The 19,388-nt window shown below is 38.9% G+C and overlaps 1 protein-coding gene across 2 annotated transcripts in view; it reads left to right on the plus strand.

Moving 5' to 3' along the window:
- gabrb4 (gamma-aminobutyric acid type A receptor subunit beta4) overlaps positions 1-19,388 on the plus strand; it is a 53,757-nt gene that overhangs the window by 21,642 nt on the left and 12,727 nt on the right. For both annotated transcript variants that reach the window (XM_018692242.2, XM_018692244.2), the window contains exons 3-5: positions 8,075-8,142; positions 10,166-10,386; positions 18,108-18,190. In XM_018692242.2, coding sequence (XP_018547758.1) covers positions 8,075-8,142; positions 10,166-10,386; positions 18,108-18,190 — 372 coding nt within the window. The remainder of the gene's footprint in view (positions 1-8,074; positions 8,143-10,165; positions 10,387-18,107; positions 18,191-19,388) is intronic.

Here is a 19,388-nt window from a genome sequence, read left to right on the forward strand (position 1 = left end):
TATCCAAATTATAAGCAGTGGAGATGAGTGAGGGGATATTATCATGTTGCCCTCTTGTGGTTGCATTCAGATATCAAACTAATCAAGCATTTTATTAGTGGAAAATGTGATCCATCTTTTTTTCAATTGTTAATCTCAATTTTTTCTCAATAACTACTTTTGCAGTGCACGTTTCTTTTGTTTTCAGACACATCATGAGGTTAAAGGGTGCATTGAAAGGCTCTGCCTCTCTATGCATCCTCCTGGCTCAGTCTCGGTCTCGACTACATGCACACAAGCTTTCTCTCCATGTAGTATATTTAACCTCAATAATCTGTAGTCTGCACAGGATTTACACAAACCTGTGTTCCTTTGTTTCTCTTTTGTGCACAGTCCCTGGTACACAAATACCCTACCCCCATTACATCTGATGAAGCCTGCAATTAGCCAAATGGCAGACATATCTTATATCACATTTCACTAGGCTAGTATTAACACTGTTAACCCTTGCAAATGCCTGCCAGAGTAAGCACAGTCCTGCTGTGTCCTGTCCTGTCCCATGTGGAGAATGTGATGCCAACACTTGTTAAATGATGCTTTGTTATCACTAAAGGAATACACAGGTTATGTTGGCAGCCATATGAAATGATCAGGCTCTACTTAATTTCCTTTAATCTTTGATGAACAGCTATGTACTGTGCAGTAGGAGCTTTGGCTGCTATTGACTATGTGTGGACATAGACTGGCTTTTTAAATATGTTTGCTTCTGTTTACAGTCAGACATTGAATGGTTTCTTAAACATTTGTCAGTTCTACCACACTGACAGATGCCATGGGATTAGAAGATGATGAATAGCTAAGGTTTGGCACTGTAGTAGGTCGCCCAAATTAGAAAAACAAGATTACCAGTTAGGAAATCCAGCACTCCCAGGAAGTGCTTCCACAGTGCCCTCAGTTGAAGTTGGGATATGTCTTTTAAACTTATGACCGCTTCCTGGCACTGAACTTATATTGTTTTGATATGAAATGCCATTACCAAAGAAAACATTAAATAGAGCAGCCTCGCCGCCCACTGCATCAGTTTAGCTTGTTTGCCCTGAGGCTAGATAAGACTGTCAGACTGGAAGCTGAATGTGGCGACACATTGTTGGAGTTGAGAGGACAGCATACATAGATAATAAGCAAAGGAGAGGAAAGCTGGGCTACATAAAAAGGCTACTGAAAACATGATAAGCACAGCAAGATGCATGACTAGCTGGTTTTTGAACCATCTGGTGAATGCAATGGACACAGCAGCTATCATGATTGCAAAGTCCCCGACCACGCTAATAATTCCTTGAGCCTTGGTCCAGGCCAGTCATCCATACACAAGCCCCGTGAGAGGAGCCGTGAGAATGATATACTAATCATTAACAGTTACCACGGGGATCATAAGGCCAGCAGCACCATCCAGTAACCATGTAATGTAAATGTTGCAATATTTAGTCTGAGAGTGCAGGTATCTAAATATTATTAAGGGAGGGATTTCCCATCACAAAAATAAGAAGAATCAGCCCCATGACACACCAAAAAGCCCTGCAGTAATTCTGCACTAACACAATGCTATAGTGCTATAGTTATTACTGTTATAATATTATAATATAGTTTTATTAAGACTTTTGGGTCAGAGATTTCTTTTTGTCTTTACATGCACCAGAAATTGAAAGAGAGACAGACAGGGTGGAAAACATGGACCAAATGTTAGTCAATGAGTCCCTCAACTAATAATGTCTTAACCTGCTTGACAGTCGATGTATTTAAAAAAAAATTGAGTTAGGCTTTAAGGATTTACCCAGTACGGAACTAACAAAAAGCAGTCATCTCTCAAATACATCAGACGATAAATAAATGCTACCTCTTACACTGTGTAGTGGATTTCACTCAATGATTTCAAGCATTATTACTTGTATGAGCAGTGCATGTCATTTTTGTATGACATAGATTTCATTTTGTCATTCATTTTCATTTTTTTGTTTTTGATATGGTTTATCTCTGTTTAACTGGTCATTTAGCTCTGCTAGATGACTTAAGCTGCAAGGTAATTTCAAGCTCATTAGTATCACACCTTATACTTTTGCTTTGCGTTCTATGTTATTTTATTGTGATACAGTAGCACAACTCAGTCAGATTGGTCAATAGCTATATGGCAATTCTTCATCCATTTTACACCTAGTGATCAAATATCCTGTTGGCACGAAAACAACAGTTTGAACATAGTGATCAGTTTTTTCATGTTGACTGTCAAAACATCTGCTATGTTTTCCTGGTCACTCAGCTCTATAGGAACTGAATGTACTTCAGATAATTGTGTTGCTCACAGTGTGAATTAATAATAACAATCTCTGTTGCATTAGAATGATCCAAAGAAATGCCATATGGAGAGTCTCCTGTTTGGCTGGCTAAATTTGGTGATAAAAGGCCTTCTTTGCATAAACTGGCTATTGATAGATACCTGTCCAATTGGACTGTGAATTTGTTGCCATGGTATTACTCACAATTTCCAACAACAAGGGTGGCACAAAATATTAGAGAATGTCACATATGACTCACTCTGTATTTTCTATAGACATTCATGAACGAAATAACAGCAGTCTTGTGAGAGCCAGCAGGGTGGAAGAGGTTAACTGTGTGATCACTCTGTTTAATAATTTCTCTGTCTTTCTACTGGTGGTCAGCAATATATTATAAAATAGTAAGTAATTACAGTATAAATAGTATAATACTGAAATGCAGGCTTTCATCTTTTGTTGAGAGGTAACTGTTGAGAGAGTTGAACACCTGAAGTCTCCGCTGGTTGCTTGGCAACCTCACGGTGAGGATGAGACTTCTGTTACTGCTCATGGCCACAAAACATCCCAGTACGAAACCCCCTGCCAATCTGCAATCTTTTGTTGTTTTTAAGTTTCAGTTTTTGTACAAATTCAACAAGACATAAGACGTGTTAATTAGTGAGCTTTAGAGGTGCTGCAAGCTAGATGTAGTTACATTTGGGCAGAGCCCAGGCTACTGTAGCTGTTTCCCCCTTTATTCAGCTACGCTAGCTGGATGGTGGGTATAGCTTTATATTTACCACACAGATATAAGTGGTATCAATCTTCTCATCTAACTCAGTAATAAAACAAATAAGTGAATTTCCCAAACTGTCAAACTAATCTTTTAATAAATATAAATGAATGACTGCAAAAAATCCTAAAGCCTTATTTAGCCTGCATTGGCTACTTTATTCTCCTTTATTATCAGTGCACCTGTGCTTTCACAGCATTACCAGCTGTTACCACCCTTTGCAGTCTGTTTGTGCTCATGGCAAACATGTTCATTCTCATGTGCATGCTAGCAGAACATGTAATCATTACTCTGTCACGCCACTAGTGATCAAAAACCCCACAGGGCACCTTTAATTTAGAAAAATCTTAGTAAATCTGTTCTTACCGCTGAGCACTGTCCCCATGCCCAGGTTTGCAGGGTGCCACACACAGTCAAGAGGCGAAACTGGTAGATAATTAAAGCTCAGTGCATATTGTTTATTTCTGTGTTCTGTTTTAATGTACCACATCTATATCCAGCCCATCATCAGACATCTGTGGGGAGGAGTTCTTACTGTGATGTTGGCCGACATCAGTCAGCAAACCAGAGCAGGTCGACACATTCAGTGGCTTCTTGGAAAAGTAGTTGAAACTGTTTACACAGTGATATGCTAATTGTTCACAGACAATATGGTTTGCCTCAGGACATTGTGATCTCTTTCTCTCACTCTCCCATTTGTATTAAATCCAACTTTTAATAAACTAGCAAAAAGACAGATTATAAGATGAATGTAGTCAGCATTTGTTCATCAGTCATTATTAGTGTTTTTTAAGAATCCTTTAGTACTCATTGGTGAAAAAATAAAGCATTTGGCAATGTTTTAAATGTTTTAAATTTTAAAATTAACAGAGATGCGCTTAGTTAAAGATGTCAGGGTTTTTTTTTTTTAGACAAGTGTTGTTCTTCCCACAACTTGTGAAGTGCAAGTAGCAGGTTTTATTTTGAGCAAGCTGTGGTGACAAAGTGAGTGCTTCTGTTTCACTAAAGCAGGGTCAAAATATGCAGAGAGAGAGAGAAAGAGAGAGAGAGAGAGAGAGATTTGGTGCTTTCCGTTTTCATCTAGTGAACGAATGTACTTTGACATCTCTGGGGAAAACTGTTACTGGTTGCCTTCACAAAGTGCGATGGAAAATGGCCCTACATTTTCCCTTTTTTTTAAAGAAAGAGATGGGAGATGGGTCAGGGAATATGACAAAGCTTCAGGGCATTTAGTGGTAGTGGGAGGAGTGGGGGGTGGAGGGGTGGGGGGGTAGGATTACAGAATATACGAGAGAGGATAGATGGGACTTCTCAATCAAGTGGTTTGCTGGTTAATATTTTAGTATCAGTACTTGAAGAGAGGTATCATAATTAACCAACATCTCCAGGAAGGGCCCCATAGGAAAAAGTGATCTTTGAGCCATACAGAGTGTATGGAAACAGTAGTAGTAGCAATGGATATAGGTCCATTTCATACCATCATAGTTTTAAGTTTTAAGTTTCTTCTTATGATCTGACAGGCATATTATCATCAGTGTCCACTCCAGTGGTCAACTCAGTAGTGCTGAATTCAAAAAGAAACACCCAGAGTTTTACAGTAGAAATTTTATGTCTCTTAACTATGTGACGTCATAGATGAGTACAGTCACGACTGTCTGCCTTCGGGCTTTGGGGAAGCATTTCCTGACGCTAATACCTTAGGATTGTAAGGGTAGTACAGGATAGTACAGGATAGTGCACAGTTTGGTTTGGAGCAGCACTTACAAATAATGACCCTTTTTATTTGTGGAGAACCATAAATTAGCTGGACTACCCAACTAACTTGTACTGTGTCCGCTTGGTGATAAGTAATAATGAACTGTGCACCACGCAGCTGCCACAGGGTTTTTCCAAGCATTTAACAATGTTTTATGCCCAGGTGGTGTGCAGCACATGCATGTACTGTATGCCGATACAATTATATTTGCAAGCTGCATCACAATAGCCGCTTAAAGCCCAGGTGGATTCATGCATTAATATGTGTGATGTAAGTGCAGCTAGGGATTTGTAATGTGTATTCATCGGAACAGTGTGTAAGGTAAGAGACACTTCATCACTTGTGAATGAGGTACAATAGGATTTAAACAGTCCTTGTGGTCCAAGGTTAAAATAAGACCCTGGCAGTGAACCCTGACGGAGGCCTTCTGATCCAGATCATACAAAGAAACATGTGTTAAACCACATGTTTAAGCCTTAATCATCAAAATCCTTGGCTTCACCATTGTTCAGGGTCAGCGTGACTTTCTATTCTAAATTGTGTGGGGTGCTAAGTACTTTCATTCAAGTCTAGTTTTTGTTTGTTTTAGGGTGTGGGAATACACTGAAATGCCCCAATGCAGTGTACAAACAAATGCTACTATAAATGTTTGTAACTGATATTTTTGTTCAAGCAAAATGTTTCTGGACAAATGTGCACATTCCTCTCTTGTTTCATACAACTGGATGTACAGTGAGCTCCAATCAATGAAGCCAGGCACACAATTTCTGTTCTTATAGTGATAAAAACTATAGTCAGTGAAGGTAAAGTGCAGACTGGCAGCTTTGATTGGACTGTATTTTTATCCATATCCAATAATCAGAGGTATAGTCATTTAGCCTCTTCCTGCTCCTGTCATCTTTACTTCAGGCTGATGAGGGTATTTGGACAGATTAGGGTTATATTAGGAATTTTTATACATTGTCAATCTTTATGGGCTCTGAACTGTGCAAATCTGCAACCTATAAACATCACCACTCCTCCTGCTGTCTACAGTAACTGTCAAGATCTTTTTTCCATTCTTTTTGCATTTCAAAGCTGTGTATTTTGAGAGGATTCAGTCAAGAAGCTGTAGATCTGATCTGGTTAAAGAAGACTTTAAGATGATACTTGTGAACCTGTGCAGCACATCCATCAGCTGAGCATAGAAATGAATCACCCCATTCTGTGTGAGTCACAGTGGTCTGTAACTCTCTGCACCTAATTTGGTGTTTTTGCATGAAATGTGTAAACTGTATCACATTATTACCAAGATGTTAACAACTGTTTACTGATGACTCCTGCCTGACACAACGCTATTTGAACTTAAGAAATATGTTTAAAGATTACTCACAGATTATGGCAGATACCTCACAGATTATGGCAGTCATATTGTGCAGATAAGATTGTGTAGGAAATGAGGCCCTGCTAAGTTTTAAATATGGGAAAAAAATAGTGAGCTAAATAGATGTTCAAGAACAAGAAGGACAAAGAACAAACATCTAAGTGCTTCTAACCAGAATGATATGAAGTGATCTGTACTCTTCCTCATCCTTTGCATCTTCCGTTCTGGTTTTAATTTGTGAGAGTCAGTGAAAAGGACATATATGAACAGAACAGCAGTGAGAGAAAGCGTCTAGAAAGACAAGAAAAATCACACAGTAATGCAATCACACATCCACTGCCATCCTTCATTTAGGTAGAAGGTCGCAGGTTCTGTTCCTCTTGAGTGTGATGATATAGTACGCAATCAAGTACATACTGTAGTAGAGCTGTTTTCTGTGTTGTTTATGATCCTTATGCTAATGTCATTTCCACTATAATACCATGGAACATTATCTGGATATACTGATTCAGCACAGCCACATGAGCCAATCACTGAACTGTTTCTGCGGTTTCTGTTTTCTGTGTCAGCAATTCACATTTTGTGGTCTGATAGTTGTGACTGAAGTCATGTAAGGCTGGGGGTGGGGGGTGAAGTAAAAATATATAGAAATAGACTTTGTAATAATAAAAAATTTGGAATCATTGGAATCATTGTCAACACATTAGTTCACTCTCAAAGGCCAGTGCTAGGGGTAGCAGCCTTTTAAGCGGGGGTCGCTGTTTTAGAAAATGTATCAAGTAAACAACAAAAGAAAAAAACTCAAGTAATACACAATATGTAGCTGTATGTCTCCAGTGCTCCCAGTAGTTCTGCATCTTGCCTCTTTGTTGTTACTGTCTGTGCTGACCAAAGAGGAAATGTGGTTGTAGCGTGATGCTAATATTCCAGAGTTTGTTTGGATAAAGTCTAATCTGAAAAGAGCTGACACCCACAAAATTAATAAACTCTGGGTGAGCTTGAGGCTCAGGGAATACCCTAGCACATGATAAATGATAATTTATCATGGCAATTACTTAAAGTATATTGTAAGCACACCGATGTTAAGTATGCATTTTTCCACTGAATATTTCATTAATTCCTAAAATTGAGACAGTCTTGTGTAGGCTTATCTGTGTCTCTGTTGATGATCATATAGTCTTACATTACGTCTACAGTCACAGACTGCTGGTTACAGTGACTGCGGGTACATGGGCACTGTGAATGGATAATCCTTGTAAATCTAAAGTTGTCTGAATATTGAAGTGGGCTAAGTGTTTAGTGTACATGTAAGGGAGTCGATGTGCATAGCTGTTTACATGTCTCCAACATGTACTGTAATCATGTAAATGAGGCATGGTTTGCTCTTCCTGTTCCTTTACATGAATCGCTAGCCTAGAAATTAGTATGGATGAGTGCATTTTCTCAGTGTTGTTTCGTAAGCGTCCCAGAGTAACTGATCTTTACTTGCTGTTTTATGTACAGTGTCTGAGCAGCAGAAGCAGATTTAGATTAGCTTTGTCACTGGAATATTGTACCCTACAAGAGTAGCCTATGTATTTGAGTGGTAATTTACTAAAAATTGCATTTTACATCAATATAGTCAAACATGTGGAGGTAATGCATAATCTTCTATCTGATGTTGGACTTAAAACTGGGAATATTGCATTGCTGGAGAATGGGTGGGATCCAGGTATCTGAGTCTGAAAAATAAGAAAAATAATCTTACATTCAACCTTGTATCACTACTCCACCTGTTTGCTTGGTGCATGTGAAAGTGATTTCTAAGTACAGTAATTGCATGTAATTCATTTTGTATTTTTGTGGTGACATCAGTTTTCCTTGCGTTACCTCAGGTCCTCCAGTCATCGTGGGAATGAGCATCAATATAGCGAGCATCGACTCCATCTCAGAAGTAAACATGGTAAGTTTTTGTCTTTTTTTTTTCTTTTTGGTGGTTGTGCTGGTAGGTCTTCCTTTTTCTTCCAGATCTGTTCACTTTACCATCACACTGCAGCCTTTGTCACTGCTGACTCTACTACTAACCTGGGGAGGCAGACAGCAGTTCCCACACACCTCCATTCAGCCACCCTACCCAACAAATACATGATCCCTCACCGGCTTCCCACCAACACTGCCAGTTGTGTTTGCCGAACTGGTTTGATCTGTTTTGGTGGGAAAAAATGTTACCTTTTTTTTATGGAAACAAAAACTTGAGTTTTATAATATATAGAAAAATATGTTTGTTTTTTTCTCTTTGTCTGGAACTACTTAGAGTTCAATCTCCTTACTGTTCTCCAAGAATTACAGCTGATTCTTTTCCACAGATTTGAGAGCAGTTAGAAATGCAGGCTGAGTAGTGAGGAAGGCAATATGGCTGGAGTCTGAGCGATGACGTCATTGTGTCTTTTAGCACTCTCTTTATTTCACTCAGTGTGACAGTCACTCACAGTGCAGCTCAATCCTCCCACATGGTTTTCTATTTTGTGTTTCCTCTCACCCTCTCCGTCTTTTGTTCTTTCGTTGTCTCATCTTTGTTCCTCTGGATTGATCAAATGATTATCAGCCTGTTCAAAGCCACAGTCGACTTTGCTTTAATATGTTCATGATATGCTTGACGAGTCTTTGCTCCTGTACAAAGTGTTTAATTCAAGAATAAGATGCAGATTGAGAACATAGGGACACTTAATAAGTATATTAAATCCTCAATGACTGTAGATAGTGTGTTTACTTTAAACTTGATGAAGGCTGAGATATCAAAAAAATTACAGATTAAACAAAAAAAAAAAAAAAAATGGTAAATGCAAAGTGTCAAAAAACCTTTGTTTTTCTTTTCTTCTTAGTGGGCTTTTCCCATGTCCACATTTGAAATTGTTGATTTTTAATGACAGATGTGATGAGAGGTTTGATTGATTTGTTTATCAGTAGTATGGCTGAGTGCTCATTAAGAGCTTGGTGTTTATTCATTTGTACGCAGAAATTTGTTAATGCTTAATTGGGACATATGGGATACTAGGTATCTTAATGTGCATAATGTTCCAACATGTGAAAGCTGAGGTGCACTGCATTATGTTGTGCAACTGGACTGAAGTATCAAGGTTGCAATGCAATATTTTATGAGAGCAAATTTGTAGGGAAACACCAAGCACAGTGCTCATGATCCATTCAGCACAGCTGCCAATATTTTGATCTGTGTTATATTGAAAATGTAAGGCAACATGCAGTAAACTGGTCTCCACAATATTTAAAATCTCCCTGAATCATTATAACATTTTTTTTACTGCATAGTTTTTACATAAAGCTCATGTGCTGATATGTGTTTTTCATGGCACTGGCTGTCAATAGTACAGTACTTTGACTACAGGGGCAATGATGCATTAGCTGGCAGACATTATATCTTCACTTGAGTACCTTTCCTGTTAGATACAGTATTACACAGGAACACTAGCACAGCTGTATTTGTTGGTTTGCTGCCTATGTCCTCTTCTACAAATGCTGAGTGCTTTAGTTTTTCTGAATGTGTAAAAAAAAAAAGCTAAACAGTTGTAGATGCATTTATTTATTGCTGATATGGTCTTATCAAAGTTGCCTTTTCCTTTTTTTTTTTTACCTTTCCTTAGTTTGTGTTGTGGTAAAGCACTGAATAGAGGGATTACATTTTTTATATTGTCATTGTATTGTCATATTGTCAGTCTGTTAGCATGCACCACTTTGTTATTGTCTTCTACATAACTTATGCAACTATCTGTCAGTTGTGATTTTAGAACTGACATTGATTGTGAACTTGTTATTTTTTGCATGTCCATATATTATTCCCTGATTGATAAGCCATGCCTGTTTCTTAAGGCATCAACATAACATTGCTCATTACCGTAGCTCATGACCTTGTGTACAGCCAAATTGTTTTATTTGTCTGTGACTTCATTTAAGTTTTTCCTTCTCCTCAGGACTACACCATCACAATGTATTTCCAGCAGAGCTGGCGAGATAAGCGTTTGGCCTATGGTGAGCTGAACCTAAACCTGACTCTGGACAACCGTGTAGCAGACCAGCTTTGGCTCCCTGACACCTACTTCCTTAATGACAAGAAGTCCTTTCTTCATGGTGTGACAGTAAAAAACCGTATGATCCGACTGCACCCCGATGGCACTGTCTTATATGGACTGAGGTAAGAACAGAGTCTGCTTTGTGTCACATTAATAAACAGTTACCTCTGTTATGTCCAGTAATGTTATACACTCTATGGCTGAGCATTTCTCATTTTAACATGTGGCTAAACATACAGACATACATTTTTTGTTGTTTTATATCCTCTTTGGTTTTGTTTTCTTCATTTCAGCACATCGCTACCAGGTGAACCTGAACCTGTACTAGCAGCCATTTTCAGATCTGATTTATAAAAATATGTCACACTACACATTAGTATTTAGCATTAACCCCGTAATTGTTACTTGTCACCCCAGTAGCTGCTGCTTAGCAACATTTACATAGTTTGGGCTAAATATAACTACATTTCTCCAGAACTACTTCATATTCCATTTGTCTCCGGTCTACTCTTGCAGTCCAAAGACAAAACAGGTCAGGTGAACCAGACACTCGAAACAGCCCCAAGGTGTTAACATGAGTGAGAATATGTTTGTCTGCTTTTTCCCAGCGACTGACTGGCAACTGGTCTAGCTCATTTTCTTGCCTCTAACCAGGTGCATGCTGGGAATTACCCAGAAAAGGAAGCTGGTATGGTATAGAGAGGGGAAGGATTTCTTCATTTCTTTTTTATTTTATTTTTTACTTTTTTGGAACGTACAGGATAAATAAAAGATTCATCCATACTGGGAGAGGCTTCAACCCCTTTGAAAATAAACAGAATTAGTATATACAGAAAATGGAGGGATGGTATCACAAGTATACAGAAATCTAGAGGAAGAGCAAATACTCAATTACATGATTTTTAGACCAGAAAAAACTAGCCGTGCTATCTTTGTCATTTGCCTCTGTCAGGTGAGAGTAAAACAGCAAGTACAAAATTAGCTAACCAATGATCACATGTGGCATCGGAAAACAAGATCACTACTACTGCTATGTGCCATTTGGTCCTGTGGCAGGATGAATTATGACAGATTTATTTTTGGTAACAGCAAACACACTTTTAAGTTTTATTTATAAAGTTAATAGTCTACAAACTTCTAAGTATGAATCAAGAGAAACAATAATAATGTTTTGGAAGGTGTGAGGGGTATATTAAATCCAAGATTTATTGACCCAGAAAGGCTATAAAAAGGCTCAAAATTCTCACCACATAAATGTCCCAGATCACTGTGACAAACCAGACAATTCAGTCAACAGTTAATGTGCACAGAGGGACCCATCTAAAATCCCTCGGGGAAGGCTAAAAGTAAGAAAGCGTCCTGAGGTTTGTTCTAACTCAGAACGGATTGCTGCTTTTCTTAACGCGAGTCATTAAAATAAAGTAGTTTGATGGCGGCAAAGAAGCTGGGAACGTGTTTTGTTCCATGAATAAAAGAAAATGGCAGTGACAAGGTTTAGATCATATGAAGTAATGAATTATTAATGCAATAATCAGTATTCAGAAACTCTGAATTACTGAATTGGTGCTGACACAAAAGGAGATGTGATGGCAAAAGTTTTTCTTTTTATGACTCTTCACAAGACTATTATCAACACAGTAGAAATGCAGTCTCACTACTGTTGATGCTGCAAACTTCTGTCGGCAAAATGAATCTTTAACGTTTGTTCTTTACCCTTCTGTGACAAATGCACATGGGCGTGGCAAACTAATTTTAGCTGATGACCAGATGGCCAAGAGTAATCTTGAAGCAGCATGGTGGAATCTTTAGAACGGTCTGCAGCAGGATGAAATTATTATTTGTAACAGGACTATGTTATCAGCATAAAGAATTGGATTGTGCCTCAATAAAGACCAATCAGATCAGTTTCTGTCACCCCCTCTCTCAGAAGACCTCATAGCTCCTGCAAGCAGTTGTGGGTACTTTATTAGTGAGAATAAACCACTAAGCTAGGTGTGACTGTGCCATTAAGAATATAACTTTGATTGTTTTTCAATGCACAGTGGCTGAAAAGCTTTACATTCCTGTGCCTCCTCCAAATGAAGCAGGTGGAAGCAGGTTCCATTTCATGCCAAAATGGCACCTCCATTACAATACACCACCTGATCTGAATAAACATTCCCAGCTGCTCCGCTTGGTGCACCTCAGCACGTGTAGCTTTCTCCAGAGCCACAGAGGCACCAGGCAGGCACAAGCACTGTAGAAAAAATCTGAAGAAAATGGCATTATATCTGCATTTGCACCTCCGCCAGCTTTGCACCCGGACACAAGCAGAGAACTAAGAGTGTTGCGAGGGACATTAGCATTGGCCGCTCCTCCAGCATCTCATCTCCAAACGCGCTGCACGGGGGTTTACGGTTCTCATCACCCGCTGCAGTAATGGTGTATGGCAGATGGTGTCAAACCCTTGGATCTGTCCTCCAGACCATTGTTTCAGCAGTGTACAGTAATTAGAGGCAGTGCATAAATCTGCATGCAGTGGTGATTCCAGGACCTTTACAAGCCTCCTCTAAGCATGTAATTAAATGGCTTTGTTGAAATGTTTGACTTTGCCCAAGGGTTGTGTGGACATTTTTCTCCAGAACAATAGATGGAACTTTAACAATAGATGTTGTATCCTCTGTTCATTTGAATGCTGCGCTGCTCACGTCTGACCGCTTGAGGTTTTTTGTTGTCTTAAATGCATTTTCTTGTAAAGACTGCCTGTTTGAATCTATCCCCTGTGCCGCTCATGAGCACAGTAGAATACAAACTGTGGACAATCACATTACACACACTGCTGCACCTTGTGCTGCGCTCTCACCTATCCACTCACTGTGAAATGTGCTGATGCTGGTGTTTGTCTTTTTTTACGGCCTCTATTTACCTTGATTTCTACTGCTTACACTGATTTTAATCTGAGCTTTTGCTGATCTGTGTTGATCAACCAACTCTATTTTTGTATTTGTTTTAAGTATAAGGTAGCATTCTCTCTGCCTCACAGCTGTGTCCTCGTGTTTTTTTATCCACTGATCTCATGTTGGATGTTGGACACCTTCTCTTCTTGTTTCTTAATTCTGCAACTTAAACTCCAGGTTTCTCCAGAATTGTATTATTTTTCAACAAATAAAAACATGTTTGCAATCAGGATTATTTAAAAGATGCTATAATCACATAAAAACATAAGCAAAGTGATTTCAGGTGAGTCCTCATGACCTTTATTACCCAGTTTTCCATATTTTTAAGGCTTTAATAGTATTTAAGGGTTTGCAGACAGCACAATAGTCAGCTCTGCCCTGTTAAAGCAATAAGTTCCAGGGATTCAGATCATGATTTTTATGCACCAGATGTGTCCCACAGTCCTATGACCAGTGGTGCAAAGTAACATTATACTCCGGTACTTTCACATTAAGACTTTACATATAAGCTGATGTAATATAATGCCTAGTCAGAGGTTAAACCCCTGGTTTCTAGCCATTTCGGCTTGTGACCCTTTCAGGTAACTATGAGTTCTCAGCAATTCCACCAAAGACTGATTTCCCCTTTAAACTTATTAGAATGTTGTATTATTATAAATAATCATTTGAGGTCCAAAGTGGTGATATTTTCATATTTCCTCACAAAAAAGAAAAAAAAGATAAATACAAATGTTTGTTATTAGGTTGCTAGGTTTGGACTGGACTAAACCACTGAACTGTGTGAAGCTGTTAAAACTAGCTTCAACCAGTTACGACTGTAAAAAAACTGCTTATTTAGCTGATGCATCAATATTAACAATCTAACATATAATGAAAAATAATAATTTTTCTTTTAATATGTCAAACAATATGCCAAACAATATCTCTGAATGTGGAACTTTTCTTGTATTTTTACATTGCTCCACTAATACTTTCACTTCAGTAGAGGGGTTAAGCACTTCTTCAATCACTGCCAATGACATGTAAATAAAGTGGACTTAAGAGTGCACATTTCTGCCCCTGATTCCTCTCCCCATCAGTGGCCAGTATGCAAATAAAGAGATGGAGCTATGATGGTGCATGTAAACTGTAGGGTCCAGAATCTATATCAGATCTTGAAAGCTGTGGCCAAATACTAGCATAGACTTAATTTTGTTTTTGCAAACTTTGCTTAAATTGTCATTTTTGCACATGTGAGATATACTGTAACCTTGTACTTTATTTCTATGTGGAGAGGAGGGAGGAGGCTGGCTCTGAGGACTGCTGAGTGGTGCAGGAGAGAGTTTGGGTGTTGCAAACAAAGAAAGTAATTCCAAACATCAATAAAAAGAAGTCGGTGTCAGTAGAAAGTGTTGAGCCCGGTGTGCACGATAGAGCAGGTTTTTCTAACTCGCCAGTGAGATGAGAGGCTGAATCATCGTTAGCGAAACTGACTATCCAGTTTTGTAGTGCACTGGGTCCTGGGAGCACTGAGGGCTTTGTTGAGCTAAGCTCTCGCCAGATGGTGTTTTCTCTCTTCCCATTCCTGTAAATCTGCTCTCTCATGTTCCTCTGTTTATTAAACCATGCTGTAGCATTGTGATAGTACAGTGATCTCCGTTTGGCAAGCAAGCTACCTCACAGAGAAGGATACAGGAGTAGACTGTGTAGGTGTCAAAACTATTGCTCACATATCTGAAAACCTCCCTGTCTGTAGTGCTGAGCCTCTGGGATCCACCTCCGGGCTGCTTTTAGTTGTCGTGTTATGCTGGCACGATACATGGACAGAGAAGCCAAGAGTGGCCTGGAAAAATGAGTGGAATGCTCCTTTAATTATAAAATAAAAGCTTTTACTTCCTTGTGTGCTCGTCCTGCTGCTAAGCTATTTGTTTTGTTTATTTTTGCATTTGCATTGCAGTGACATTAAAGAAGTCTTAATAATTTACCTATGTAGGTTTCTCACACCTCTTAGTGATAATGACCAGTCCAGGGAGATGACCAAAAAAAATGCAAAGAAACTAATATAGTGTATCATGTTGAGATCTGAGGCGACTGCTGAGTGTGGGACTGCAGTGCCTGATCAGGTCTGAGGCTGCTGCTGCTGCTGACCATCTCTGGTGGGACTGTAAGTTGCTGACCTACATCTGCTGACATTTCCAAATCCAAGGCTCTCACTGTGAGCCATCCCAACTTGTGCCTACTCAATGATGATTCTCTCCTGACTTGTGTCACATATAAAGTCAATTTTATTCGTAGAGGGGTTCTTTTTTTCTCTCTGCCAAGGGGTAAAGAATTCATTTATGTCCATTACTCCAAGCTGCTGCCTCTGCCAGGATTTCACTACCTCTCTACGCTACTGTGCCAGGGGTATCTTCTTTTAAGAGCAGTAACTTTAACTCTCGTCTTCCTATGTATGATCACAGAGGACAGTTTGAGGTTTCATGCAGCGCATTAGATGGCCTCTAGTTCATTAAATGTCTTAGTTTCTACAGTATTGTGCAACTTTACAGCAACTTTGTTTTACCTTTTTTCTTTTTTTGTCGTATTTTTTTGGTCGCAATACAAAAGGCTGTGGTTAATTTCTGATAGTTAATTGTTATTCTACTTAAAGGCCATTTTCTAAATCAGCTTCTTACTATGAATGATTGGATTCTACATTAACACACTTCTTATTGCCAAAGTTGGAACAGATTTGGTTATTTCACATTAGAGATTTCTTGTTTGAAATGGGATTCAGCTGGAGACAGGTGATGTCACATACTTCCATGCACCAATCAGGATTTAATCAGAGTCTGACGACAGCTGGAGTCATTGGAGTTTCTGAGAATAAAACTCCTGATAAATGATAGGCCTACCTAAAGATGTTCTTATGTTCTAGTTTGTTTGTTTTGTTTTGTTTTTTAACTTTCATCATTGCTCATTTAGTCATCAAGAATTAATGTTTCAGACAAGTTTTCAAAGGCTGTAAGTAATCTGCCATTTAATGCTTTATTTCCAACACATTCTTAGAAGTGCATTGTCTCTGGGGTTTTAAAGAATGATTTGAACATGATAAAACGATTATTTCAATTGCTTGAAGATAGTAAAATATGAGGGCTGCATGATTCTTTGGTTTGTTGTCTATTAAACAAAGATGTTAAAGGATGCAAATTGTTGCAGGAAATTCCAGCATCTAACATGGAGGACCAGAGCTGAGGATAGAGAGGGAAAGACTGAGCTGGAATATTATTAATATCTAGGGGGGAGAAGGAGAGACATTATGGAAAAGACATGTTTTTCTTTCAACTTTTTGTTTGGGAAATTGTGATTGCCACGTGACCTTTCCTGTTAATGTAATTAGGCAGGATGTTATCCTGTCACAGTGTGTATCAGTAGTAGCCCTGCTGTACTCTCTCAGCAGAGGAGCACTGTGAGACAGCAGGGAGGTGCAGTACAGTAGAGCAGAACAGAATGCAGCTTGAGCAGCTTAATGCTTGTGCAGCAGAATGCAGCTCAGTGTCATTGTGAATAATAAATACATACCTGTCACACATTTTGTTTATGTATTATTTTCTTTACCCTTCTGGTGCCTTCTGCTATCATGGACCCAGAGGCCTCTGTGCTCTTGTGTGTTAATCTGGCCCAATCAGCTTCAGCAGAACATATTTTGTTTTCCAATTACCCACCGACAGCACTCTGTTCACCCCACCATGACCAATTTACAAACCCTGTGTTCAAGCAGTATATTTCCAGTGCAAACAGGTTATTATCTACTGTATTACTAATTCTAGGTACTGTAGATGGCTGTGTACATTAGTTCATTGTATTCATGTAAAACAACAGACTGTAGCAGAATTGGTGGCTTTGACTAAAACATGATTAATGATGTATCCAAAAAGTGAAATATGCTCAAAAGGGTAAAGCTTCATATCACTCTCATCATGCTCCAACATGCACACAGACATACGCTGTGCGCATCAAACTTTTCCTGTGAACATGCTGGTGGCTTCTGACACAGGGATGATGAGCTGAAAATTAATTTCTTTGCTTCATTTACACAGGAGGGCAGTAAGTGAATGAAAGCTGGTTGTGATGAGCACATACCAGCTGGTATGAACCGCAGAAACGTAATTACTAAAATGTGCTGCACTGGTAAATATAAGTTAAATGCCAAAGACCCCATACATGTATAATTTGTAGCTAAAGCTGTTTTTGCTGGGCTACTGGATTTATTGACATTAATAAACTGCTATGCATACATCTTTCCTAAAGCTACCTGGCAGAAATGCATATCTCAGAGCAATAAATAACGCACAGTGACAAAATTGCATACAGAGGCTGAGCATTTAGTGATCCACATAAAAAGAAATGACATCTCCAGACTACTCACAGAAGCATAAAAAATAAATCATGTTTAAGTGTCTCTGGAAAAGCAGGAAAAAATAGTAAAAGTCACCCGAAATGCAAACTCTTTTAACACCAGAGAGCAAAGGTTTCTTCTCTCTGCCCTCTGCTATATGTACACAGGGAGAGCCTCCAACTCACATGACCCTTAAAAGGTTTCAGAGTTTAATGAACATTAATGCGCACTGAGATACATGTGGTATTGGCAAAATGTCTTCACAACAGTATAAGCTTAAAAGCTCACCATGAATTATTGAAGTGATGCAGCACTCTCATGTTTTCAGCAAACAACCACAAAACAATTACTTTTAAAGTGTTGCATGAGGAAGCGGTGGAGACGGTGGTTCATCATAATGTGCAAAATGTCAAAGTTCATCTGTCATACACCATGGCCTCTCTCTTCCCTTCATCTGAAAAAAAAAAATACATAAGATGTCTGTGTCCTTGTCTGCTCGTGTTTTTGATATCATCTAAGTCTCTGTTCTGTTTCTGCACCTTTGTCTTAGAATAACCACCACTGCTGCTTGTATGATGGACTTAAGGAGGTACCCTCTTGATGAACAGAACTGCACCCTGGAAATTGAAAGCTGTGAGTAATGATTTTGTCTCTCACCACAAAGACCTCCACACTGAACTTTAAGCAGCCTTCCAAAGCAATAAGCATGAGAGCTGTTTACACTGGTTGAACACTGCCTTAAAATCACCATAAATTGACATGTAATTAAGTGAGGTTTTGTTTTTGGTGACTACATTTGTGTGGGATAATTTAGAGGAGGCATTAGTGAAATATTTGACATCTCTGCCAATGTGTGCCATCTGTCAGATGTTTTACCTCTGCAGTTGATGACTGCCTTGAGGAATAAAGAAGAAATCACAGTGCTTGATGATGTGCATTGATTACTATTCCCTCAGTGTGATAGATGGATAGGGCCACCCCTAGATCTTTGAATGATGAAGGCAAACTGAAAACATTTATACTGGGGACTTTACTTAACCTTCAATATGGCTCTTAACTCCAAAATCACATTGGTGTCATGCATTTTCTGGATTTTATTAACATTAACATTTTGGCGTGCACACTTGGTGCTTAAATCCTGTCTAAGATCATCGTGGGTTGTAAAAAATGGAAATGGAAAAATGCAGACTTACATATACAATATAATTTAATTGACAGTTGTTTCACATCATTTTGTTTTCAAATGCTTTAATTTAGATAAATCATTACCCAAGAGAAAAATGTGCTAGTGGTGTAATTAAAAATTGTATTTGCTTGATCATTTTCATTGACCGCATCATCAATCAAGCCACTTGCTCAATACACCAGATATTTGTGGTTCTTGCTGCTCAAGATAAAACTGCAGAGTGTTTACCCTCAGGGACATCAGTAAGCAATGAAATATGGATATGCCATGAATTAAAAAGTTGCAAGAATATCTGCTGTTTATGCTCATGGAAAGCTGCACTGGTGGGGGTTGTGCACATTAGCCATCAGTGTGATTGATTAGGCAGGCAGTTGTTTCAATTTCATGGACAATGTCACATTTCCTTACCCTATAACCTCAGAGAAAGATTTAATAGTAATGAATCCTGGTCCCTTAGTGAGTTTAATGCCATCCAGGTCTGGACGCGTGGTAGTAGAATGTGAAATGTAGTGGCGCTTCCCGGACTGAGAAATTGCTCTGCAGTGAATGCATACTGGCCTATTGACATAAATCTACTGCTGTGGTCACTTTCAATTGCACTGCCAGTTGAGAATGTGTGGGAGCGCCATACAAAGTGACACATGT

The sequence above is a fragment of the Lates calcarifer genome, linkage group LG20, assembly GCF_001640805.2.
Source record: "Lates calcarifer isolate ASB-BC8 linkage group LG20, TLL_Latcal_v3, whole genome shotgun sequence".
Lineage (NCBI taxonomy): Eukaryota > Metazoa > Chordata > Actinopteri > Centropomidae > Lates > Lates calcarifer.